At 47.5% G+C, this 12109-nt stretch overlaps 1 protein-coding gene across 2 annotated transcripts in view; it reads right to left on the bottom strand.

Annotated features, from left to right (window-relative positions):
- LOC144138218 (ubiquitin carboxyl-terminal hydrolase 43-like) overlaps positions 1-12109 on the bottom strand; it is a 55176-nt gene that overhangs the window by 14713 nt on the left and 28354 nt on the right. For both annotated transcript variants that reach the window (XR_013315836.1, XM_077670404.1), the window contains exons 7-9: positions 11882-11999; positions 5742-5861; positions 700-868 (exon numbers count right to left, since the gene is read on the bottom strand). Coding sequence is in view for 1 of the 2 variants with exons in the window: in XM_077670404.1 (XP_077526530.1) it covers positions 700-868; positions 5742-5861; positions 11882-11999 (407 nt within the window). In the remaining variant the exon portion in view is untranslated. The remainder of the gene's footprint in view (positions 1-699; positions 869-5741; positions 5862-11881; positions 12000-12109) is intronic.

The raw sequence follows: 12109 nt of genomic DNA, 5'->3' as shown, positions 1-12109 counted from the left end.
ATTGCACACTGCCACTCTGAACAGGCCTTTACCCTATTGTCAGTTAATTATAATTAATAAGGTTCAGAACCATGGCGCAGAAAGAGCTGCAGAATCATGGCGAGAAAGAGCAGCGAAAGCTGCAGTACCGCCGCAACCTCATCCAACAGCTGGTGGGTGATCTGAGGGCTTGAGACAAAAAGTGAGGCCCGTCTGCACGTACGGATAGCGAGGAAAGGCTTTCTGGGACGACCCATTTCATCTACAAGCTCCCAGGACTAAGCAGCAAGGACTGTGCTGTTTGCAGCGAGTGAAAAACAAAAGGTGGCAGGAGGGAAGCTGTGTTTTTCTGCAAAACCTGCAGTAACTGGCCTGCACCCAAGATAATGCTTCGAGCAGTTTCACGAATATCGGTAAAGGAGTTGCAAGCAGAATGGAAGAGAAAATAAATATCCCGTGAGTTTTTCCTGCACAGTTCATGTTTTTCTTCGCGATACCAGAAACTGGTAAAAATAGTTGTGGACTGGAACGGACAGCAAAGGGTTAAAGAGCCTCACACCAGAGACCTACAGCTTTTGCCGTGAACACAGGCACTACATATACTGCTTGGCGCCTGTGAATCCTTTACATTCCAAGTAACAAAACTGCAGTTCGGGGTCACAGCAGCAGGCACAGTGAAAGGTCAACGGGTGAAAGGTCAAGCGTCGCCAGTGCCCTCACCCGTATAGTGGCCACCCTGGAGGCCCGTGCCGTGATGACTGCAGAAGGCGTAGAGGTCGTACAGGGCGCTGCCAGACACTGACGCCCCCTGGCAAAGGTGGCCGCTCAGGTCCAAGTCCTGCAGCGGAACCTCCACGCGCGTCGCAAGCTTGCTGTGCCGGCCGCCATTCTGGAATATTTAAGAGAAGAGTGGGCTCGCAGATCAGGACACCAGGTTTCAGGAGGCCATGCAGACAAAACACAAGTTGGGTTCATTCGAAAGATTGCCTCGTTAGAACCATGCTGACACCACTTTTAATGCAAACTTCGCTCAAATAAGCTGTATAATTACGAATAAAGGGATAGACCATGCGACTCACTAACTCATTTCCCGCAGCAGAACCTATGATGTCACACCAGTCAGCTCTGCGATTGGCGGAGGCTAAAAAAAGCAAACACAAATTAGGCAGAGCTTACAAGCTTGCCGAACGAGCTAGTTGCACTTAAATTTAGGACACATTCTCTTTAAAGCAGTAAGAATGGTGGGACAAACAGTGGAAGTTACGAAAGTGCATGTAAGCCTACAAGTACCGATGCGTACTGCTGTTGGTACTGCGCGCACTATGCTTGGTTTAGCTGCACAGGACTGCGGGGCTTTGGGGTGGTCTCAGACGACACTGCCCGATTGACGCAAGCGACGGTGTCTTACGTGACCATATTTGTCGAGCGAGCACCATGCTTCACGAAGCGATTATTTTCTCCGTGAACAAAAACAAGCCAGGTTTAAATACAGTCACAAACAAACCAAAGGCAGAAAACGGCTTGCCACGGTGTGTTGGCACCATCTAGGTTGACTGTAACAGTAAGCAAGTCTCCGCTCCACACCGAGATCAGCTGAAAGACCTGTTCTTATGATGCCATTGCAAACGTCGTTCAAGCACACGTTTTGGTATGAGAATCAAAATTTTAGATTAAATTGATTAATTTCGCAGTGAATAAAGCACCTTCTGCTTCCGGACAAGCGCTGGGGGCATTATAGAACAGGAAATCTTTCGAATAATACAAACTTGTATTTTGTCTTCATGGCACCTTTAAAGGGGGACAGCGGCCTTAGAACTTCTTTTAATTTTCAAGTAAATGTTGTGAAACTTGTTTGTCTTTCTGTTTTTTCCCCGCTGATTTCAACTATGCCATAATTTTTTCCGATAGTCAATTAGTTCCCAAGATAATTATATAATTAGCCATTTCTCGTCAAACAACAGACAAAACAGTGTTGGTCATAAATCCGGAACATTTATATTTTCAAATTCTATAAACGCTGATGAATGCAATAATCGAAGCAGTTTTTTGATGCATTGCTTGGAAATAATTTTACAGCTCGTTAAACTTCGGTGTTTGAAATGGGCACTCAAAACGGCTCCTTTGGTGCCACCAAAGTTTAACGAGCTGTAAAATTAGTTCCAAGCGATGGATCAAAAACTGCTTCGATTATTGCATGCACCAGGGTTCATAGTATGGCAACATTGTCTGGCAACATTGCCGGCGTAGAGCGGGTCGTTGGTGCAGTCAAGCCAAGCTAGCGCCAATGCCAAGCCCCCCCCCCCCTTTTTGTGCGACCAGCGGCGTGAGCGGCAGGGTAAGTGATTTCACTGTCGGATAAACTAAGCATAATTAACGCTGTCGAACATGGCGAAAAACAGACCAACATTGCCAGAAGTACGGGCCGGCCTAAGCAGACGGTCTGCTCGACCATCAAGAACAAGGCCGCTGCCGAAAAACGCAACTCCGGTGAGATTGAACAGCAGCACTTTTGAATATGCGAAGTGGTGCACCCGGAGCCCAGTCTGCCCTCGTCCCAGTTTTTTTATGTAATAAAGAACTCAGGTTCAGTAAAGCTCGGTCTTTATTTTTTCCACGTATGCATCGTTCCTGTTCTGTTCGATGAAAAAGGTAAGCAATGGTTCAAGTAGGCAGGTGGTTCCAGTCCATTGTGTGCACTCTGCCGCTGGTCGTGTGCAATCCATCTAGTCTAACATTCGATTTCACAGCTGTCCTCCATCAGATTTCGTGTCAGCCATTTTACAGACCATACTAAGATCATTAAAAAAGCAGAAGCTGCCTTGGGGGAATGCCAGGCAGCGATCCGAATTGTTTGACGAACGATTTCGGGTGTACATGCCTCGTCACGAAGGGTTTGAAAAGAGCCAGGCTAATTCTGTTGCCCGTGGCTGATATTTATAGCTGGTTAGTAATTGCTCTTAGTATATTCTTGCTTTATTTCTTCAGCTTAGCGTGTGTCTCTACGTGCTCGACCGCATGTGCTAGGCCATTTTCCAAGTGCCGGTGCTAAGCTTCAAAAAAAGCGTTAGGCGATTCTTTTCCCCCCCAAGAATGCCATGCGCAGAGATGCTGCAGGCGTGTAGAAAGAACAAATTGTCTTTAGCACGCATATGAATAGTACTGGTCAACTTTATGCTCATACACCTCCCCCCGCAACCCCCCCCTTCCGGACACTGCAAGCTATGGAGATACAGCGGACATTTTTTTCTGCATTAAGGGGGGACGTGGCTTTCAAAATCAACTTTTTTATTTCTTTGTGGATTTTGATGAAAATTGGCACAGCAACTGGAAATGCTTCCGTGATAACACCATGAAAATGTCAAACTAATATTTTGAAAACTTTTTTATGTATTAAATTTTCTTTCTGTTCCGCTTGTACCGAGCTTGAGCGGCTTATAAAACACGATAGAAAACTTGTTCGAAGTGCTTTGCATTCCCAAATGAATGGACGAGGTCGTGACAGTTTTAGAATTTTTTTTTTACAACACAATGTTTTTTAGTTTTCATTTTTTTAGAGGTTAATGTGCAATAGGCATGTTGACTGTGAACGATTATTTGAATTAAAAAATCACAAAAAACAAATCAGGAAAACCAAGAGTGTCACGACCTGAACTGTTTATCAAGGAATGTAATGCAAGAAACGAAATCAAAATAGACCCAGCGGTCACAAAAAAATCCCTGGTACAAGCGACGGAGGTGGCAAAAAAAACTGTTTTGAGAAAACGGCTTCCGAAGTTGCAACATAGGTTTCACTTATCAAAAGTCGTCACGGTTGTAGCCTTTCATGTCCTTTTGAACATGGGGCTTCTGGAATGCCTTGCCTTGAAATTGGAGTGCCTTTTACAGCCTTTTTCTTTCCAGAAAACATCATTTTCAGCTCCTCCGTGAAGAGTACATACCCCACTTTGCAGACCAAACGAAGGGGGAGATGGGTTTCAATGGGCTTTCAATGCAAAGTAGGTTAGCTGGTTGGCTGTATCGCACTGAACAGCCTCCTTTTGCAGTGTTGTCACCATGGCAACAAGTTGAGCATTTTTTTTGCTTAATTTGAACATTTTTGGCTTTTTTTTTTATGTTTTATCATCTTGCCTGGCACAGCAACTTAGTACTCATACGTGCAGGTGTTCATTGCCAAAAGTTTGCATACCACAAGGATGAAAATGAGCTACTTTGAAGCTTGGTAGAGTATTCTGCATAACTCCCAACTTCAATGCAAGAGCATATTTTTTTAATACTTTTGACATTCAAGGCATCCAATATTTCTAGCAGCAAAGCCAGTATGCCCTAAGCAATGGTATCAATAATTTCCCTAAAAAATAACTGTTAAATGCTGTGACAGTAACAATGCACAAAACATATTTTTATTCCTATATTACTAACTCAAACCTGTTTGCATGAAAATTGCAAGTGCACGGGAAACGTTGCGCAATACGGGCGATATGGCTCGCGCGCATCGCAGCGCACGCTTACCGCGACATATCGAACTTTAATTATACCTGATATGGCTGGTCAGGTCGCTTTTACGATTAAATCTAACGTCGCAGGCATTAATTACAACTACTGGCGTTCAATCGTAACCGGTTGCCCAGTAATGTGCTGCTCCAATGCGCGTCGGCTATGCCGTGCGCGCCAGCGCGTTTGACGCGTCGACCGTTTCTTTCTCAAGGCTAGCGAGTCCACAGTCAAAACACAGCAATAACTAAGCGTGTAAACATCGCAAACCCGACTAAAAGTTCACTTCAGGAACCGCTATCGCAAGCGCGCACACCGCGTCACCCTCCGGGGTCTGGCGACGGTAGAGTCACGCGCACCACGAAGCGTTCGATGACCTCCTCCTTTCGAGCCACACAACTTCCCGTAATCTGGCTCGCGATCTCAGGCATTCCCATCGCGATAACGTGCGTGTTGAATACCACAGATTTAACAGAAACTCGGCCGAGCGAAGCGGCAAAAATGAACTCAATCCGCTCGCTACGCAGCTCAGGCGGCCGCCATCTTGCGTTGCGCCCGTGACATCCAATCAGGAGGGTCGATGTTCTGCGCCCCGACCGGAGGACCTATAGCGCTTCAGCATCTATTTCTAGCTTCGTTTGTGCGTCGTTTCTTTTCTGCCGTTTATGCGTTTGTGAATGAACGAAGATAAAAGAGACGAGCGGAACCGGAAAAACGATCGCTCGGCCGATCTAACCATATCAAAATGGCCGCGCCCGGTGGCACCGTTGCGGAGATAGAGCGCTCCGAAAATTGCCGTTTTTTCGCCCTTTTGCGCTGATAGTTTGTCATCGCGCCTGACAAAAGTATTTTTTATGCCACTTTGCGACGCTTTTCAGCGTAAAAACTTTGCGGACGCATAGAATAGGAAACATAGAAGCCGAATATGCGGGTTTCAAAAAAACGATGTTTTGGTCATTTTTCCGAAGTTGAAAGCCGCGTCCCCCCTTAAGAGGGTCCGTTCTAACAAGCACACACCGTGCTCCCGGAATGACAAACTAACTAGGTGAGAAAAAGCAGACGATGCCACTCATTAAGCGCAATTCTCTTTAAAACAAGCACACATGTTGACGTTACGAGTTCATTGCTTCGGCATCTATTGCCATTCTTTAGTACCTCGTACCTGAGCGCAGCCACAAATTGCCCAGCGAACAGCCTAACCCTGTTTTGCACCAACAAGACGGATCGGTTGCCGCCTGCAGCCAGACACATTATCCCTTTCTTTCCCTCACCTGGTGAAAGCGCTTGAGGTGGATGACCAGGACCTCGGGGCAGGACCACAGGCCCAGCTGGGCAAAGCCCTGCTGCCGGCTGTCGCACTGCGGGCACAGCCAGGCCTCCTCAGGCTCCAGCTGGGAAGGGGAAGGAGGGAAACATTTGAGACGTCCGGTGAAACATCGCACTGGCGCCGGGAAACCAGATGAAAAACCATAACCGTGGAAGGACAGGGCACCTCAGTTAGGGGTTGTCCCTGGCACAGGCATTGGCCAACAGCCAAATGCATCTACTGCTGGCCACAATGCGTACGGAAGTGGATGGCGAGATAAAAAATTAAAGCCGTTCCACTCAGTGCGAAAGCTATCGGAAGTGCAGAGCAGTGGTCCGCCATAATGGGCTGTCCCGCCGCTCACTGCTACCACCCAAAGCATTTCAAATTTGCCGCCTCCGTAGTGCTTGCACGCCCCCTGCCTGAAACTGCGCCAGCGGGAGTTCTGTTCTTTGTGTGCTTGCTTTTCCTTCTGCACGTGCCGGAGTTGCACTGTCACTTTTTTTTCACTTACTATTGTAAAACCAACCCAACGAGCATTGCCAACTAAATGAACGTGGGCGCTGCCGTTAATTACATATATTTTGCCTCAAATGTACCTTCAGTTTTCTTTGTGCTAAACAATGGGGAGATGCATGACAAGTGCCAGTGGTTCGCAAGTTTCAAACGGTTATGACTATTGAAGCCGCTGCGGGACGCCCTACAATGGTACGCTGAGCTCTACTTGATTTCGTTACCTCACTGCGCCGCCTGATACCGGCAGTCGATTGATTGTGGGGTTGAACGCGCCGACGCAACTAAGCGATGAGGCACGCTGTAGTAGAGGGCTCTGGATTAATTTTGACCACCGGGGGATCTTTAACATGCACCGAAATCTCGTACACACGGGCGTTTTTGCTTTCGCCTCCATCAGAAAAGTGGCTGCCGCGGCCGGGAATCGAACCCGCGACCTCTGATACCGGCAGTCGCTTGACATCAAGAGTTACAGCAAGCTACGACGACAAGGCAAGCACCTAAAATGCCCTGCACTTAAAAGGACACACACCATTTTTTGTGCCGATATTCCTGCCCTACAGACAGACTCATGCTACTAATTCCTTCTCTATAAACCAAACGGCACAGCTGAATTTAGTTCTTAACTTAACATTTAACATGCCTACTGTACGTTTCTTTAAAAAGCACGATAAGTTGTTTCCAATAGAATACGATGTACAATAAGTTGCATGAGTACGTGCACACGCAGTCCAGCTTACTTATAACGGCTGCAGTCATAATCAATGTGTGGTCAGGATAGACGACCGAGCGTGGCATAACTTTCACGGTATGCACTAAGACAACAGCACTACGTTTCAAGCAAAACAAAATGTGTGCGAGAGAGCAGCATTGGTACAGCGAGCCCCCGGCCATGGCCAATGTCTGCAGTTGTCACTATCGAACGGCCTTCCATGCATGCAAAGCTACAGGTGTACAGCACAGATTCACATTGTCGTCTCGTTCCGAACTGCACTGACAGCAACTAGCAAAAGAAAACCACCAGGATGGGAGAAAAAGTTCCGAGTTGCCTCCACAGCTTCTTGTGCCACCTGTCACAGCAGCCATCCCCTTCACCTTCCGATCTTACTGCATTTACTCGATCCTAAGCTTGACACTTTCGGGATAAAAAAGCCAGAGTCCGGCTTGGATTCGAGGTTTTATGTTGAAACTCGTCAAAACAAGAAAAGCAACTTGCAGTTGGCACTGCCTGGAGGCTATGCTAATGACTAGTATTGCAGCCACTTGTACCAGGGCTGCAGTCAAATAGGGTGCAAGCGGCAGGCTGCCATTTCTATCATGATCACTCAGTGTTCTGTATCATCTTAGCGGTACAAGTTTGCCTGCTTGGCCCCATCACGTGGGTAGCATTGTTTTAGCAGAAAGTTGTGCTGGGGTCAAGAACTCATTAAATCTCCAGGCAAGGCAGCAACTTGGCACTAATGAAAGAAGAGTCCGTGATGGTGAAGGTCTCGAGACAAGATTCGGGATAATGTCCCGTGCCGTTCGACCGGAGAATTGTTCACAAAAAAATTAAAGCCGTTCCACTAAACGTGACAGCTGTTGGAAGTGCAGAGCAGTGATTCGCCATAATGGGCTGTGGCACGGTTATCCGCTCACAGCTACCACCCGCCGCCCTGTCTCATTCCTCTCCTGATGAATTCAACGGAGGTTTGTCCAACGCATTTCAAATTTCCCGCCTTTTCAGTGCTTGCATGCCCCCTGCCTGAAACTGTGCCAGCGGGAGTTGTGTTCTTTTTGCGCTTCCTTTTCCCCCCGCACGTGCCGGCGTTGCACAGTCGCTTTTTTTTCGCTAATAAAAGCCACCCAACGAGCATTCCTAACTAAATGAATGTGGGCGCTGCCTGTTAATTACGTATACAGTGATGCGATTGGGTCGAGTCATTTCGGTGCAGCTTTTGGTGCAGCAAAATCGGCTTTTGGAGCAGCCAAAACGAGCAATAAGATTTGAGAAATATTGCTAGAAGGGGAGCAAAATAACCGAGAAGAGCCCCAAAAGCAGCATTCTGGGCACACAGAATGTTTAATAAACAAGTAAAATGCCTTCGGTGAAGACAAGTTTCTGCCGCACAGATGTCTTTTAGCAGTGACTATGAAATGTCTCAAGACAAGCACCGAAAGAGTTTGTGCGAGTGTGTACATGCATTCACTGCATGAGCCAAAAGTTTTATTTAATAAAAAATGACTATCAGTGTAGCATTCCAATCGGTAGGCTACAGAATGTTTCGTAAAACCATAATGAATGGAACACAGTGACACGCGACAGAATGTACTGAGTGCATTTTATGTAAAAGCTTCTAGCGCCCAGCCTAAATGTCTGTTTCTCTCCGGGTTCCCAAGACGAAATCGCATGCTACACGTCCTCTCCGACTTCTACACTCGCTTTCCAATTTGCAGGGGACTAGGTTTGCAACAACGGCTACTCTCTGGCTTTTTGAGCGGTAAGACTCCGTCGTCATGAAGCGCCCACCCAGCTTGTGAAAGAGGGTCACCTATGATGATCATTGAGTTGGTGGACCAACGACTAACTTATTTGAAGCGAAGACAAAAAAATCAGAGAAAACGTCGACCACGTTCACAAAGAGCAGCTTTGCAAAGAAAGTTTTATCATAAAATGCTTTTCTGAAGCTCTACTGCAGCATTCCTCCTGAACGACATGTTGAGTCAGGCAAGATCCCTTTCTTCGAAGCACAAAAGTGTTCAATGAACCGGCTTACACCCGGTCCCAAATTAAGCCATCTTGAACTTTCGTCCCTTTCCCCTTTCCCGCTAGCTACCCTTGCAATGCCCTCTCCATCTCGCCCCCTCGGAGTTAGCACATCAACTCCTGCCAAGCTTTCATCATCATCATCATTCACCACCAGCCTATCTATGCCCACTGCAGGGCAAAGGCCTCTCCCATTAATCTCCAATTATCCCAGTCCTGCGCTAACTCGCCACGCTTTATTGCAAAGCAGATAGTAAAGCGTGAACCGCATGGCGCGTTTTTACAAGCGATTCGTACACGTCGGCGTTGCGAGCGCAATATTTTCACGCCTGCATCGACGATATCGTGCCCGCGGCCCCTTCTACCTCGATCAGAAACTAACGCGCGCGACAGTGGGAGGAGCTTGCCGACTTGCCCTAATGCAGAGGGGAGGCGTGCGCCTCATGGCGGAAGTTTCGAAGCGCTCGAGACAGCCAGCTGGCTCAGGCAGAGATGTTTAGGCTTACCACCCCAGCAGTTATTGCATAAGCGCTTTCACTAGCGGCGCGGATTATGTTTTATAGTACTGTTTTTGCCAACATTGCAGCTCCTCTACCTCACAAGCAACTTCGTGTGTACTTTGAGCAGCATTTTGGAGAGCGGTTAGCAGTCGCTCGAGATCCCTACACCACTTCACGGGCGAAGCCGCCGCCCTGTTGCCGCCGCTGGCCGCGCTGCACGCAGCGTGCGGGTGTTCTGCGGCAGCGTCAGCCCGCCTATGGCGTGTGCGGCGCGTTTTCGCGAGCAGAAAACACTCGAAGATTCCCTTCTCTTCAACGCTCGTGGCATAAAGAGCACGCCACATCGAGGAAGCCCGGCGAAACGAAGCTTCGGCGCAAGATTGGCGCAGATTGCTTGAAATCAGAGTCCATGTAGCAGGATGTAGCAGGATTTGCCTCTTGGCGCAGTTAGGCGCAATTGGCGCAGCTATCACATCATTGCGTATATTTTGCCTAAAATGTACCTGCAGTTTTCTTTTCACTAAACAACGGGGAGATGTATGAAAAGCATTAGAGGTTTACGAGTTTCGAACGCTTATGACCATATGAACCGCTTGGCTTTCAAAGCCTCTGTGAGACACCGCGATGACAGCCGCTATGACGGCGGAATGCCGTGTGGCTCTACTTGGGTCCAGCGAGTGAGGTACGACGACTTGGTGAGTCCCTGAAGTGCTCTGCAATTAAAATGCAGCACTGCAAATGCACTTGACAGCACCGAACATTGCGCGCACACTCTACTAGTGTGAGAGTTACAACAAGGGCAGAGCCAGCGACGATGATGACGTTGAGCGAACCACAGCAGGTTTGGTGCTAATAAACATTTGATTGACTGCTTACTTGTGGGGTTAAATGGGCCGAAGCTACACCTGGCCTATGAGATGCGCTACAGTGGAGGGCTTTGGATAAATTTTTGACCACCTGGGGTCTTTAGCGAGCGCCAAAATGTCAACAGACAAGGGCGTTTTTGAGATTTCGGGCACGCATTAAGAACAAACATCCTCTTTAGCCTCGCGGATTGTCATCCTCGTCTGTTCTGGCTGGCTTGAATTTGAGGAAATGTTTTTCCATTTTAACAGAAGAGCTGTTTTTAAACTTTTAGTTCCGCCTTGAGTGTTACCATAGAACTGAGCCCAGCCGATTGCACGTGAGTGCGTGCCTTATGAGGAGCGCCCGGCGTCGGCCACCTCCAGCTTCGCGAACACTCTGCTCAGCACTCAGGGCGTGATCCCTCACGTGTTGTTCTTTTCGCAAGTTCACGTGCGTTCACGTCTTAAATGGGGACACTGGTCTTGAGGACATTTTTGTTATTTTTTAACCTATGTGCTTGAGATTTACCCATTGAGTGTATTTCAACATCCTGAGCACAAATATGCAGTCAGTTTTCGTCTATGGGGTGTAAGTTTAGAGTTGTGCAACATGTTATGTCACTCCGTTTTGGGCCATTTTTTCATTATATGCCCATGAAATACTCAAATAGCTTTTATCTCTTTGTGCTCTAGAAGGACCAGGGAGTGCAACTATACCCCTGCAGTAATTTTAGCATGGTTTCTGCAAACGCTGTAAAATTCGTAAATGTCAGGTCATCAATTTACAATATTTTTGTAAAACTAACTGCATAAAATCTTGTGCCAGCAAAAATAAATTCTGTACTTTTGTGGTTTTATTGCAATGTTCAGTTCATAAGCTTTCGAATGCAGCAAAAATGATGTAAATCGAACCAGTACATCCCAAGATATTGTACCCGACAGCTGGCCATGTAGGAAAAAAATTGTTTCTGAGAAAACAGGGCACGAAGTTTGCAAACATGGGCAAAAATGGTCATTTAGGTGACTTCAAAGGGCGACAGCTTTGTGAATACTTATGATACAGCTATGATATTTTGCAGGTACATTCTTTGGGACCTGTAGACTGCAAATAAAATTAATACAGAAAATTGATTTTTTGGCAAATTTTTGGTCTTCAAGACCAGTGGGGTTAAGTGGGGAGCACAGACGTTGAATTCACAATACAGACACCGAGTTCACGAAGCCTGTTGCCGCGAGTTCTAACCCGTACTAACGCGGTCCACTTTGGGAGAGATGTGAAAGCCTGCGGACAGAACGATCCGGGCCTCCCAGTCATGGAGAACTTTCAGCGGCAAGTCCGGAAATCCATGTGACGTGCAACCGCTCCGACGGAGGGAGAGGGGCCGCCAGCTCTGCTGTTTCTCCAGCCTTGCACCACTGGTGCAAGCTGCGCCATTATTTTCCTCCCATCAAGACACCAAAAAAAGATGTTCCCTATTGGAAAGAATTCAAGTTTACGCACCTTTTCCTCGGTGAAGTAAAAAGCGAGGCAGTCCGAAAGCGAGACTGACGGCTCCGGCTCTGGCTGGTGCGTCGTCGTGGTGGTGTCGTCCATGATGGATTCCTCGGCCAAGAACAACCTGTCAGGCACACACACGCGGGAAAAGTAGCAGCCACAGTCGGCGGAGGGCTCCAACAGTGCAAATCCCGCAAAACAAACTCTTCCCTGGATTAGCCTGTCCTAATCAAT

The sequence above is a fragment of the Haemaphysalis longicornis genome, unplaced genomic scaffold (genome assembly GCF_048455015.1).
Source record: "Haemaphysalis longicornis isolate Haplotype H1 unplaced genomic scaffold, Haemaphysalis longicornis Haplotype H1 scaffold_5, whole genome shotgun sequence".
NCBI lineage: Eukaryota > Metazoa > Arthropoda > Arachnida > Ixodida > Ixodidae > Haemaphysalis > Haemaphysalis longicornis.
Note: the sequence above shows the minus strand (reverse complement) of the source record. Positions and strands in the feature narration are given on the sequence as shown.